The 15,377-nt window shown below is 34.2% G+C and overlaps 1 protein-coding gene across 3 annotated transcripts in view; it reads left to right on the plus strand.

The window, feature by feature from the left end:
• Positions 1-15,377, plus strand: part of LOC142365573 (zinc finger RNA-binding protein-like) — a 60,169-nt gene extending 44,792 nt beyond the window's left edge. For 2 of the 3 annotated variants that reach the window (XM_075446455.1, XM_075446456.1), the window contains exons 15-20: positions 276-417; positions 5,912-6,009; positions 6,839-6,934; positions 10,022-10,133; positions 10,244-10,341; positions 11,078-15,377. In XM_075446455.1, the coding sequence (XP_075302570.1) occupies positions 276-417; positions 5,912-6,009; positions 6,839-6,934; positions 10,022-10,133; positions 10,244-10,341; positions 11,078-11,257 (726 nt within the window). In that variant the 3' untranslated portion in view covers positions 11,258-15,377. Of the gene's footprint in view, positions 1-275; positions 418-5,911; positions 6,010-6,838; positions 6,935-10,021; positions 10,134-10,243; positions 10,342-11,077 lie in introns of those variants that run through there. The other variant, XM_075446457.1, reaches the window with a different exon arrangement.

The raw sequence follows: 15,377 nt of genomic DNA on the forward strand, positions 1-15,377 counted from the left end.
TGTAATATACTTAGTATATGAATTTCCTTTATGTGTAGTTTTTTTCTTTTGCATGCTTGATGACTGCTGTGTATTTTCATTAATGATTTGGAAACAGTATGCAAGTCCATATATATCTCTCTCTCTTAATTGTGTATGCTGTTGTTTTTTTGAGTACAGAGGTATCTGCTTCATATAATTATATTGCATTTCTGTCTATTATGTTGAAATCTATTTTCTTCCCCATACTTTTCTTGGTCACATGCTAACAGAAATTTCTGTTTCTCGATATTTAGGTAATAAGTCCTGAGAAATATGATATCAAGTGTGCAGTCCCAGAAGCAGCAATAATTTTAAATTCATGTGTGGAACCCAAAATGCAAGTTACTGTCACACTGACATCTCCAGTCATTCGGGAGGAGAACATGAGGGATGGAGGTTGGGAAGTTGTTAAAGATGTTACTTCTTTCTCACCTGTTTTTATATGTTTATCTATTCTGCTTAAGATGGCATTAAGGTCCTAGAAGGCAACATGCTGGCACAACTAATGCATTTGATTGAAACCTTGTTTTTCAACAACCAGTCTCGGTAGAGAACAGTTGGTTAAAATAAATGCTTATATGATGCGTTTATTTAATTGTTAAAAATTCTAACTTTATGTCCAACCTCAGCTTTCTGGAAAAGGTATAAACTTGACTTCCCCCCACCCCCCCCCGCCCTTATAAAATTATGTGGAAAAACTAAGTATTTTATAGCAGGTGGCTATAAACTGGCTTTCTACTGGCTTTCTAGAGCAGTCTTGCCCTAAGAGAAAGATTGTATGGTTTTATAAAAATCACAGGTTTGGGGGTTTAAACTGGATCAGTATTACCATCACTTAGACATTCCAAATAGCAGCACCACTTAAAATGCACTTTTATAATACTTTTGATGGTAACAGTGCTTCTAACTATAAAAGATTATGCAATTTTTTTCCAGCTCTCTGAGGTTGATTTTTGATCTGCAGTGCTTTTTGAGTATATTTTGGCTCCTGGTATTACAATAAATCTTTTATCGAACTGGCAAACCCAGACTAGTACAATAAGAAATGGCTTTGTCGTTGAGCTGAAGCAGAAGGTGGAGCTTGTAAATCAAATTACATTTCTTAAGTTCACAGTTTCTCTGGTGCCAGCAGTGTTGCTTTAGGATCTGTTCTGTAACACTTTCAAAGCTCCAAAAGCTTTTAAGCCAACAAGCATGATTAATGTCTGCAGTATATTGGTTCTTTTTGTTTATGGGTCAGATAAAATTAACTTTTGTTTCCTTTTAATCCTGTATTTTCATAGTTGAAAGAGATCATGGCAAAAACAAGGTTCTGGTGTTTGACAGTGAACCTACAGATAGGAAATCTTGAGGCTATCTTAACACTTCTCATATGCAGGTTGAAAAAATTGTGTGTATGTATATATGTGCTTGTGTATATATGTATTTATATAAGCCACGGAGGCTTTTTTATTTCATTTCATCATTACATGTCCTCTACTTGAGGTTTTTATTTTGCATTAGTAAATGGTCTGTAGCTATGACTAAGTGCATTGTAAGCAAACTGTGTTAACAAAATCGTCCTACGTAATCAGAAAGAAAAATTTCAACATGCATTCTGTAGTTTGGATGACTTCTGAAGAGTCTTTAAGAGTGCTTTGTGCATGATTTTTAAGCTATGCATATTATTCCTAGCCATAAAGGCTTTGTACGTGTACTGTCACACCCAACCAATTCTACTTGTTTTTTGACAGTCTAAGTGTAAATGACTCTTGGTTTGTCTGTGCTAAATCAGACTTCACATATTATTTAAGTTCATAAAGAATACTTTAACTTAAAATATTTTTTATTAAATTATGTTAACCATTAAATGAAGTTAACCTTAAACACCATGTTTATTTCTTAATGTACTGTGCAAAAGTGCAATATTGATTCCTGCCACAATACTCAATTTCAATTTTCTGGCCTAAAATTCTATGGTGTAGACTAAAAAATAAATTTCAAATTACTACGATCAGTCCCTTAATTTATGCCACCTAATGGAAACAAATCTGTATTTTTGTCTGACCCGCACTAGTTAAAATGATCATTGTGAGCTTATTCACTGCTGAATGCAGTACTGCTTCTAGGCAAGCAAAATCTAGTTAGATTTCTCTTCAAGACACTGAGCAGTATAAAATGGATGTGCAGAAAAGTTCAATTTTGAAAACAGAGCAAATAGAAGACTGAATTGCAAATTATTGCAGCAAAGAAGGCCTTATTATGAAGACTGCTGCTTATTTGCTGCAGAGTAATAGTGTGTGTTTGTGGTTGTTCTTACTACGGCTTCTCATGCTCTGTGTCTTACAATGGTTTAAAGTTTTCATTATTTTTTTTTTTAGCCTGCTTGGGGAGCTAGTTCAGGTGACAAGGAAGGCTTTACCAGAAGAACCAGTTTTAGTAGAGATGAGACTGAGACTTGCACGTGGAGTAGAATCATGTTTAATGTGTAATAATCCCATTACATGATAAAAGGCTAAAAAAAAATTAGTGTGAAATAAAATTGTTAACCGCATAACTACTGTTCCTTACAGTATTGTGCGTTTGACGGTTTACCGAATCTAATATATTCAAAGTGTTCTAACCTCTGCTGTGGAATCTTTCCTTCAGCAAGTGGACATACTTATAAACGCATATATGTGTGCATGTGTGTCTTTTTATCCTTAGCTAACAGTGCTGGTCCAAAGCCTTCTAGCAGAGGGACTTGATTTCTGTCAGGGGTTGCTGCCAAGGCATCGGAAGGATTTTTGACCAAGGTTTTCTAAAGCTCAGTGTCACACCTGCCATGGTTTACAAAGGAGGGGGTTTGGATGCATAGTCCTGGCATCTACTGTTACTTTGTGTGGTTTCTTTTCTTTTTGTCTTTGTCTCTCTCCTAGAATTAAGCAGTGTTCACACTAGTCTTGAAATAATTGACTGGGTAAAATGTATTTCACATAATAAAACTTACCAAAATCGATATACCTGTGAACTTCTAATGAAGAGGTAGTGTGGACACAACATGTCAAACTGAAGATTAACCCCTCATATTTAGGCTAGTAATATATTAAGTTATATAGGGTAAGAATTCATGTTTGTGTTTTGTAAATTAATTCTTTTTTTTGTCTTAGCTTAACAAGGTGGTAGGTTAGGCATCTGAATTTAAATAGTCTTTAAAGGGTTAATACTGAAATGTGAAACAGATGCAGAAATCCACAGCTTAAGTATTACAAGAGTTTCCTTGATACATTTTTTGAGTCAATGTATTCTTAGTGCAATAGGTGCCTTGCAACTTCTGACTTAGTCTTTTTAAGTTTCAAGGATATTCATATGATATCTTAGTAGCACATTTTAGATTGACATTTCCAGCACTGAGTAAGATTCTCTTCTGTGCACTTAAACTGTAATTCTTTTTAGTAAAATTATTTTCCAAATTGAAATTTTTCAGAGCTAGAAGTAATTGGAGTTTCAAATTATGTAGTGAATTATTGGGATAAAAGTTTGCACAGTGTCACCTATTTGCATATTAGTTTTAGAAGAATGTAAAAAATTGACTGATTAGGCTACTAGACCAAACAGATTCATATTTTTTTATTTTCTCAACCGTACTTTGCCTCTTTTCCTGCTGTAGGTTGTCTCTAATTGTAATCCTTGTCTTTTATATCCGAGTTTTTGTTTTGTTTTGTTTTGTTCTAAATGAAATACCACTTTAAATGTCTTCATTTGCTCTGTAAATACCTTGTTAGTGCATTATTTCTTCTTTCCACTTTAACCTATAGTCCATAAGTTTGAATATCTGTGTGAGAAGATACCTATGTTCTTCTCAGCTTTGTTCTTATTTTGAAATCCTCCAATTTTTAGCCCTGTGCAGAGCAATGGGACTATCCTATAAAAAAAAACAAAACCCCAAATCTGAATGTAGTACTTCAGATTAAATTTAATTATTATATTGCAAAGTTGTAGCACCACATTTGTTCATGGCTTTTTAGTTCTCTGTATAGTAAAGTATCCTGCTATTTATTTTACATTTGTGTATAAATAGGTGGTTTCAGAATTGTCTCTGCAGCATCCCTAGAAGCTTCTCCTTGCTGGCATGTTTCATGAGACTCAAAATAAATAATATACATAGTCGTGGTTTAACCCAGCAGCCGGCAACTAGGACCTGACAGCCACTTGCTCACCCCTTCCCTTCCTCCCCCAGTGGGGTGGACAGGAGAAATGGACAAAAGGTAAAACTCGTAGGTTGAGATAAAGACAGTTTAATAGGAAAAAAAGGGAAATACTAATAATAATACTACTAATAATAATTAAAGCAATCATGATAATAGTGAATATGCAAAACAAGCTATACACAATACAATTTTTCCCACCACCCGATGACTTATTTGCAGCCAGTCCTCGAGCAGCGATCATGGAACCCAGAAATTGTAGATTTCGCAAATTTTGCGAAACTCCCGAAAAAGACTGAACTCCCGGAAAAGTTCAAACTCCCAGCTAAGAGAGGATTCGAACTCACGAAAGAGAAAGAGATTACTGCACCCCAGCCAGCTCCCATTTATAAACTGAGCATGACATCTATGGTATGGAATATTTCCATTGGCCAGCTTGGGCTAGCTGTCTGGATATGCTTCCTCCCAGCTCCTGCACATCTGCTCAGTAGCTGAATGTGGGAGACTGGAAAAAGTCCTTGATTTCTTAGCAACAACTGAAAACATCAGCATTATCAACATTCTTCTTGTACTAAATCCAAACCACAGCAGGTATTGGGAGGAAAATTAACTCTATCCCAGCCAAAACCAGGGCTCTCTATATATAATATATAAAAATAAATAAAAATTTTATTCTCAGACTTACCTAAATTTATATTTTGCTAGAGTAAACTATATTGTTCCATACAGCTAGCTCCTGTGAAATTAGTGCCATTGAGTGAGGGCTTTTTCTTTCATCTTATCTGGTGTATCACCAGTTATACTACCAGTATACTTTGTCACTAATCACAATAGCCATTTTCATAATTAGTGAAACAAAGAACTTTTAAAGCTGATCATTGCATTATATCCCTATAATTTTTAAGTAACTCGAAGATACCATTTCATATTGTTCAGTGGTGCCAGTTTCATTGATTAAACCGCTTCCTAAAGGGGCTTTTGGTCTTTGCCTTTTTGGTAACAAAGCAATCAGCTTGGTAATTTAATTAATCCTTTTCTGAACATTTAAATATACGAGATCTACTGTATTTTCTTTATCTTTCAAACATTCTACTTTTTTTTAAGCTCTTCCTTGCTTAGAACTCTAATATTGAAGAGTATTTCGCATTCCTTTAGTCAGGTTTTTAAAAGCAAAATCATTTCCATTTTAAGTTTAAGATACGATAAAAATAACATCATTACTAAACATCTAGCATGTTTTAGATTTTTTTTTTAGAATTAGTTTTTCTTTTAAAGAGTAGATCCAAAATAACACGTGACCATTAAAATTTACAAGAAACTAAGTTTGAATGTTTCTACTTGGTTAAAGTGGATTTTTGTGTTCCTTCTGTCTTGTGTTCTTTGTGCTGGTGCTCTGTGTCCAACCATCCTTCCTTCAGTATTTAATTTTAGGGGATATGTGGTTTTTTCCAATGTTGGCTTAAATAAATAAGTACTACACATTGCATAATCTGCAATGCATTTGAAAATAACCTGAGAGCTAAAGTATAATATTCTCTTGATCTTCATACTGGGTTGATGCCCTAATCCTAATTGAATGGCTTTTATTGAACATTTACATTTGTTGTTCAAGTGTTTAAACTTTAAATGGCATGTGTGACATTGAAGCTACTTTAAGGAAGTGTCTTGCTCGCCTGGTCAAACACCCATTCCTCACTGCATTTTGCCAATTCAATCCATTTTAGATGTAACCTCGGGTATGGTGAAAGACCCACCGGACGTCTTGGACAGGCAAAAATGCCTTGACGCTCTGGCTGCTCTACGCCACGCTAAGTGGTTCCAGGTTTGGAACATCATTTTACTTTCTTCTTGTAGCCTTATGAGAGATTACTTCAGTTGCAATATAAATGTTTAACTGTGTGAAAAAACTCAGCTTTGTTCATGCTAATAATACTTAATAATTTTCTGGTCCCTAAATTTAAATGTAGAAGGTTGAGTATGGAGGAACTGCTTTATGCAGTTATTGCTCGTTTGACGTGATTTTTTTTTTTTTTCTGGTCATTGAGAAGGCGATGTTGAAAGCTTGACTCGCTTGGGGTGATCATATATTGTACATTTGTTATATATTCCATAAGGCTGCAGAGTAACTTTGCTTTAAATAATGGAATATGTGTTTAAAGCTTTGTGTTTAGATTTAAGACTTTTTTTTCCCCTATTTCTTTAAGTGTATTAAGTGTAGGGAATGAAAGGCAAGAAGCAACTGTTTGGTTTAGTGACTTTGCATTCTGGCAAAGGCACAATATAGAAACCAAACAGATTCCCTTGACCTTTCAGTCTCTATACCTATTTCTTAGACCTTTACTTTATTCTTTTTATTTCTAATATAGAAAGATACTGTATTTATTGTTACAACTGAATATAGGTCAAAGTGTACAGGGGATCAAGAAATATTATTCTTGTATAAACTGTGCACTTTGACTTCTACCACCTTAAATTACTAACCCTATATAAAATACTGCTGTAAATGGCAGCTCATGGAATAAAGTTGTAGAATGATTTGTTTCAGTCTTGTATCTGAGCTTCCATTGAACAGTGGTGTTTTAGTCTTTCAACAAGTCCTATTTGTTGTAGGTGATGGGATTGATTAATTTGATTTTTGTATTGCTCTCAAGGCTAGAGCTAATGGTCTGCAGTCCTGTGTGGTTATTATACGTATTCTTCGTGACCTCTGTCAGCGGGTTCCAACTTGGTCTGATTTTCCAAGCTGGGTGAGTAATGTTCTTTTGAATGAGTCTTTCTAATGCACATAGTACTGCAAGTAAAGCATAGGAAAGCATTACTGCAGTTTTAAAATGTAGACTTTTTCAAGGAGTAATGCAGGGTTTTGTTTGGGTTTTGGGGGGGGTTCTTTTCCCCAACAAATGATCCAGATTCCCTCTAAAAATTTAATTTTCTGAGGTTTTGTAATTTGGAGCTGGAATTTTATTTTTTTTTCAAAATTAATTTTCTTGTTCTTTTGAATTCTTTGTGGGTAGCATTCTTATTCTAGATTTTAGCATTTTTTCATTTACTCTGTATAAAAGAATCTATTTTTTTCTAATCACCTACTTTGAATCACTTGGACTTTACTGAAACGGATTGGAAATAATGTCAACTGTGCCCAGATAGCTCTGTGATAACAGAAAGGCTACTTGAAAGAACAAATCACAGTAATTGATATGATCATTAATATATCCTTTCTGCAAGATGAAATACCACAGTACTAGTCTGTGGATGTGTCACCGTTAGCATTTTAATCAGTGTCACTTAGAAACAGATCTCTAGGTTGTACCCAGTTACCTATCTCAGTTCTTGCAGCCAAATGTTCTTGGAGCATTCCTTTTACATTGACTATCTTAAATGATGCCCTCCAGGAGTGCAACTTATGCTCCAAATATTAACAGATGTTCAATCTGTGGACTGTACAAAGTTAGTCTGAAACAAAATCTCTGAAATGTATATATGTGGAGGTAAACTCGGCTCTGATTGTTTTGTTTCATAGACCAAATCTTGTTGCACTGTGCTGCTTCCTAATGCAGACTTTGACATTTTGGCAGGAAGAGCACTAACATCGTCAAGACAGTTACGATAGTTGGCATTATTTCAATAAGAAATGTTTTACAACTGTACTAAGCTTGCATACAATTTTATTAATTGACAATATTATTATAATATTATTGTATTAAGTCATACTATTTATTGCTTCTGGAAAAAATGTGGAGCAGTTATTTATGTTTTTTAAATATTTAAAGTAAAAAAAATATAGTTCCAGTTTCCATGCTACACTTCATGAAAGATACGCTGCACAAATATAACTTAAAAGAAGCTAAGAAGTATATAAGTGCCCTCAATATCACTATGATACTGAATTGCCAAAGGATAAACCCTGGCATACTTTTAGAAAAGCATCCTTAGAACTATTGCAACACACAGCAGGCACATATATGAAGAACAAGGAAAGTTATTTCTTATTTCTCATAATATCTGTTCTAAGGCACAGCCAGAAGTGAAGAGAGGTGTGAAGCAGCATGTCAGGCCTAGCTGTGTCTCAGTTCTCTCCAAAAGTGTTTCCTGGCTTGCTCCTGGTACCTGATGCATTGCTAGTGACATGAATCAACATTGAAGTCTATGTAGTCAGTTGTTCTTCTGGCCTGTTGGCGAAGTCTTACTGATAAAACCAATCACAGAATTAAAACGATGATTTTTAAATATATGTAACTTCTGACAGTCACAGATGAAATCTTGTAGATCGAAGAAACATATTTTTCTGGATGCAGAACTTCTCCTGACCTGTATGCTAGAAGCGTGTTACAAGCCAAAGAGATGCCAGAGCTTTTCAAAAAGAGCCTAAGTAGTTGTAATAATAGAAAATATTAGGAAGTCTAAATACAGACATTACTATCAGCCTCTTTATATACCTAAAAATAAAAACTAAATTAGAAGAATTTTGTCAAGTTCCTACAAGTTAGAAGGAACTAATATTCAAGGTTGATTCCCCCCCCAACTTGAAATCCAGTCTTTCATGCCCATAAGCACCAGGGCATCATAATTCACATTTTCCTAGGATTAAGTTGTGGACTTTAGTGTATTGTATGAGGATCCAAACTAGATTGAATAAATGCAATAACATGATCTGCTTTTTTTCTTTCCTGCTGTATTTTGCTTCATACTTGAAAACAACTAAATTACTGTTGCTAAAACTCAAATCCTTGATCCTGAGTGATACAGTGGGAGTACAGAAATACCATGATCAGGAATTGAAATTTGACAGTTAAATTGAGCTAAAATAGAAAGGAACGGGCACCCTTAGCAAAGGATTGTAATCAACACTGCCTATAGTTACTTGCATGCATTAGAATAGACATTTACTCTTGGAAAATAAAAATAAAAGACAACATTTGAACAACTGTAAATTCGGGAGAGGAACCAAAAAACAGACTCCCATAAATTACCACCAAAAAACAAGAGACACACATTGTTTGAAAATGATACTTACCAAAGAGGTGGTATTGAAACATCCATTTAATGCTGAAAAATCTAAGGGAAGCTATTCTTTGCTTTTGCAAATATCTTTTATAGGTTTTTCTGAAAAAATATTCTAATAAAAGTAAACAATGGAACTATTCACATAAAAAAATCAATATTTAAAATACAGCTAATCATTTAACCATTTTAACTAATATCAGATAATGTGTAAGTTTTTTAAAAACTGTTTATCATCAAGGTTTTTTTACACTTGTTTAACATCTGAGTTAATGTTAGCCTATATCCAGGAAAAAACTTGCTGTGAACTTCAGTTTTGCTAAACTGAAGAACTAGTAACCGCTTAAATGTTAAAAGGTCATTAAATTTTTGATGCTTTAAGTTTCTGTATTCCTGTAGAAAAAAAAAAATTGTGTAGCATCCTGTTAATTTAATTAGATTAACCAAATTCATCATTTCATACTGCGTGCTGTTTATTCATGTGAATGACAGATTCCAGTGACCCACTATGTTTCATGCTCTCTCAAAAAATGGCTGGACAAGTTGTCTACCTGCATATGTATGCTACTACTGCATAAATTTCTACAAAACTTTTGGACAATTTGTGATGAGAAGCAGCGTATCAGTACTCAATGTTAATCTTGCAGCAGCTTTCTTTTTATTCATCGTTATAAAATATCTGATTTTTTCAATTTTAACTGAAAGCATTCTGTGATGTGTAATGTTCTTCAGAATTCCAGTATCAAAAGTTCTGTACTGAACAACAGTAGTAGCTTTTATTTTTGTTTCAATCAATCTTCTAAATTGGCTGGATTTTCTTATTGTTGGTCTAGGCTATGGAGTTGCTTGTGGAAAAAGCAATTAGCAGTGCTACTGGACCACAGAGTCCTGGGGATGCACTGAGAAGAGTTTTTGAGTGTATATCTTCAGGAATCATCCTTAAAGGCAAGTTGCATTTGATCAGTGTCTGTATACTTATGATTAACTAATGTAAAATCTGTAATCTTGGTTGAAATTAGGTAGAGATGTGCTACTAATTAGCCTAACCGTTGTAGGTGGTCCTGGCCTTCTGGACCCTTGTGAGAAAGATCCTTTTGATACACTTGCTGTAATGACAGATCAGCAACGAGAGGATATTACTTCAAGTGCGCAGGTAAGGAAAAGTATGTGTGAAGTAACTAAATTTGATGGCTTTTTTTTGGGTAGGGGTTGTGGGTTTTTTTTTGTTTTGTTTTGTTTTTTTTTTTTAAATGGAACTATATGGTGGACATGAATTTTCCTTTCTTAAAATATAGTCCAGTCTTTCAGATGATCAGTCTTAAGCTAGGCAATGAAAATATCACAACAGAGGATCATTTTTGCACTAAAATTAACGTATTTTCCTGAAAAGTTTGAAGCACTCCCATCTGTATATATCCATAAAGATGCTCACTCTACAGCAGTATGTTATTAGATTTAAAATTACATTGACATTTAATATTTTATAGATAAATCTGTGTAAGTTTAATTTTTAATATTTATTCTATCCACTTAGTATTGACCATTCACGCTTGCAACCTAAGAGGTTACTGACCCTACCTCTTTATTTGATCCTTTTGCTAAAGATTACTAATGCATAATAGGACATGTGACAAGTCTTGGCTGCTTCAGTGCAAGTCCAGGAGCTAAAACACATGTATATTATTTTTAAGCTAAGATGATGTACTCCATAAAGAAGTGGCAAATATGACATACACATTTTATTATGTTGACTTTGTTGGGGGAAAGAAGAGGGGATAATAACAGCTAAGGATAATACACCAGTAATGTTCTTCATTAATTGTTTGACAAAGTACTCGAAATTGACATTTGTTTCTAACAGAAATATCTTCTTTCTACCCTTATTCTAGTTTGCACTAAGACTCCTTGCATTCCGTCAAATACACAAAGTTTTAGGAATGGACCCGTTACCACAGATGAATCAACGCTTCAACATCCATAATAATCGTAAAAGGAGAAGGGACAGTGATGGGATTGATGGATTTGAAGCAGAGGGAAAAAAAGACAAAAAAGATTATGATAACTTTTAAAAATGTTTGTCATCAGTGCTGAGATTGAAGGTGATAAAAAGTCCATTTGCTGCCTTGCTTTTAAACGGACATAATAATGTCTGTTTAAAACACCCAAAACCAACTTGGTAATTAGATTTGGAAGATAACAATCTAGCTCTTCTGTGAGATTCTGAATATTTTAATGGATGTACTGTATCAGATAAATTATGGATGGAAAGACTGCAAATGGAAACTGTTGTCATTGGAAAAAATAGTTTGAGGGTTTTTTTCTCATTGCATTTTCTTTAAATGTGTTGCTAAGTTTAACTTTTTTCTTTTTTTGTCTTTTTATTAACAAGTGCATTGTTGTCTTATCTTGACTGTATTTAATGCAACATTTGTGCTTCTGTTGCTATGTGTATTTTGACTTTTTATTTAGAAGTTTTTTTGTTTGCCTGTGACACTAGTTGTATAAGTTACTTTGTGTTAGATAGTATAAACTGTTCCCCTCCCAATTAATATTTTACAGGACTTTATTTTGTAAAGTGAGACTGCAGGATTATGGTTTGGTTTTTTTCCTAAATGTGAAGGGGTTACAACACATAATTATCCTGCCATCTGAGCGCTCAGAATTAAATGTTTTTGCCAATCTTGAGGCATTTGTCTCTTTAGTGTGATATAACGGTGTGATTAAGACAAATTTGTGTTAATCTAATCAAGTTTGCTGTTAGTTGTGCATTAGCAGTATAAAAGCTAATATATACAGTATGGTCTTGCAACAGTTTTAAAGTAGCTGCATAATTGATCAAAGTTTTGCATTATTTTTTTTTTTTAATAGAAGGGCTTTTAAAACTATAATTTTAGGTTAAATGCGTAGGTCTTTGTATGACTGACTTTGTGACATAGCAAGGCCAAAAAATAGCTTTCTGAATTTCTTTTCTCAACATACAAGCAGAAGCGGGCATATCCCATTTAGACAAAGTTAGTAATTCTTTTCAGTCAACTTTGTCGATATGATATTAATGCCTCTCAGCCCTTAAAATAAATGTTTGTCATATCAGTGCCTGTGAGGTTATTACTTATATCTATTCACAGAATCACAGAATGGTAGGGGTTGGAAGGGACCTCTGTGGGTCATCTAGTCCAACCCTCCTGCCAAAGCAGGGTCACCTACAGCAGGCTGCACAGGACCACGTCCAGGCGGGTATTGAATATCTCCAGAGAAGGAGAATCCACAACCTCCCTGGGCAACCTGTTCCAGTGCTCCGTCACCCTCAGAGTGAAGAAGTTCCTCCTCATGTTCAGCTGGAACTTCCTATGCTTCAGTTTGTACCTGTTGCCCCTTGTCCTGTCGCTGGGCACCACTGAAAGGAGTCTGGCCCCATCCTCCTGACACCCACCCTTGAGATATTTATAAGCATTTATTTCCTGTATAAAATTTCTGTGTTTTTTTTCAATAATTCAAATTTTTTAAAGTGAAGTATTACTGAAAAAGTAAAAGTTATCGAAGAAAAAACCACAGAAAATTATTTGATGTGGCCATAGTGTATGCTTATGTCTCTTTCAAAAAGCTAAATAAAGCAGTGGTGTAGTAAAGTTGCATCATACTGTTGATGTATGCTCTAGTACATAGGTGTGATTTGTTGTCACAATACTACAGTGGAATATGCAAATAAAAACTAAAATTATTAAATGACTGAAATTCATTATACTGAAGTTTTGCTCATTCTGTTTAATGAGTATTATGCTTTGTTGCAAACCCATAGAACGCACAGATTAACATAGACTAACATTCTGGTAACTTCTTTATTGATGGCTGTAGGAGAGAGACATTACAAACATAATTTGTTATTTCTGGTGCAATTTATTAAAAAAAACACTTTTGTTCCCTTTTGAGGTTGAATTTATCTTTGACCTTTTTAATAAATAGCTCTTGGAGTAGGGGGATGTTTTTGTTTGCAACACCTACTGCTAACAACATGGGCCTGTGGAATAAACATGCAATATTTTTGAAAAATAGAGGGAGTCTTAAAGAAAAATTTTAATACAGTGTTCTTCGACCATCAGTGCAATTTTAAAAGGAGTGGTTCTTAGTGGTTAGCAAATAAAAGGAAAGCTTTCTCATTGTAGGAAAGATTTCTTACCAATTCCAGCATCAAAAATACAATAATTAATGTGTGCTTTAAAATTACTTGAGGAAAAGATTACATTAGTTTCTGTTGTCCAGCCTTGATGTGTAGCTCCAAGCACATACTTGTTCTTAGTCTTTTTTAAAAAGGATATCTTGCTGCCATGGTGTTTAGTTAGCCATTACTATTTATTTTGAAAGCTCCAGGTGCTATTCATGTGGCTAGTTCAACTCCATACCAAAGTTTCTTTCTTCATAAAGCAAACTTGTCTATTCAGGAATGTGATCCTAAAATTTAGGATTAAAAAGGTCGAAGATGTATTTTGGATTTCCTGTATTTTTGTTCTACTGGCTTTTAACTCTTAACCAGTTTCTCGATATTTTGAACTATTGTATACTTAAAGTGATTCCACATTAAATGTGAAGCTGTGACCATGATTTTTGCGATATGTGGTGAAGATTGAATTTGCACTTTGTTTCTGGTTTTCCTGTCCATTTTAATTGGCTATTTTAACTACGTAACTTCTGACTCTTGTTAAACTAAGAAGAATGGAAAAACAAGGTTTTAAAAAGTACAGAGCTAGCTTTGATTTTAAATATTACATTGTGCACTTAGGCAGACAAAACTAAGACCAAGTAATCAATTTACAAACAATAATCATTTTAACATCCTATTTTTTGATAATGCTAGCAGTTTACTAATAAGCAGGGCTTGCCTTTTTTATTTAGCAGTGTTGTGCATTAAATCTCAAAGTGCCAGACACTATAGTCATAATACACAAAGGAGAAACGTGCATAGCAAGAATTTCCTCCTCAGTTCTCACTTTAGAGGAACAATTTGGTAAAATGAGGGCTGTTCTGTTCTGAAGCTTTTTCAAGCTTTGACTTGTCTGCCTAGTTTTTAAGTACGTCCTGTCTGTGAGCAATATGGTTTCACGTGGATTCCTGTATAGAGGCATTGGTAGAAATGCAAGTCTGTTGGACACAGTCCATCAACTTCTTGCCTTATTATTAAGTTCTATATGAACTTTTAATCTTACAGAGCTATTGAATGTGATGGGTTCATTTGCTGCTTCTATTTTCAGACCTATTTCGCTACTCAGAAGTGATTAAATAGTACTTAAAAATATTGTATCTATCAACTTCCTGAGAGTTGGAATCAGCTTTAAATATTCCTACAACAATTTGTATGCATATTTAACATTCTTGTTGCTTGTTGAATATCTGCTGATGATTAGTCTGTTAAATATTCGCACAATGTCAAATTAATTTCTTTATTAAACAATTAAGACTTGTTTGGACTATCCAAATAGATTTTATCAGCATAGCACTAGTAATAGAAAAAAAAAAGAAATTAGGAGGCATAATTTGCAATCTGTTTTTTTCCCCACTTACATTGTAGGTTTACAAAGTACAGTGACAGAGTCAACCAAAACATCTGTTTTCCTTCTGGTTTTGTGTTTTGGGTTTTTTTCCTATGAAAGCTGTAAGCCAAAGAGCTTTCCTAGCCAAAAAGGCTAGCAAATTAAATTTCTTCTGAGAGATTCTTTTATAAATCTTCTCAAGAGTTCTCTTTTCTCACAGTGTGGTATTTCTCAGCCTTTTAAAAATGAGACACCTAGTCTTTTGAGGAGGAAAAAAAATTCAAGAAGTGTCATCTACAGTGTTATCACAACGGTTTTAATATTTTATAGATAAATCTGTGTAAGTTTAATTTTTAATATTTATTCTATCCACTTAGTATTGACCATTCACGCTTGCAACCTAAGAGGTTACTGACCCTACCTCTTTATTTGATCCTTTTGCTAAAGATCACTAATGCATAATAGGACATGTGACAAGTCTTGGCTGCTTCAGTGCAAGTCCAGGAGCTAAAACACATGTATATTATTTTTAAGCTAAGATGATGTACTCCGTAAAGAAGCGGCAAATATGACATACACATTTTATTATGTTGACTTTGTTGGGGGAAAGAAGAGGGGATAATAACAGCTAAGGATAATACACCAGTAATGTTCTTCATTAATTGTT

Source organism: Opisthocomus hoazin, chromosome W (genome assembly GCF_030867145.1).
Source record: "Opisthocomus hoazin isolate bOpiHoa1 chromosome W, bOpiHoa1.hap1, whole genome shotgun sequence".
Taxonomy (NCBI): domain Eukaryota; kingdom Metazoa; phylum Chordata; class Aves; order Opisthocomiformes; family Opisthocomidae; genus Opisthocomus; species Opisthocomus hoazin.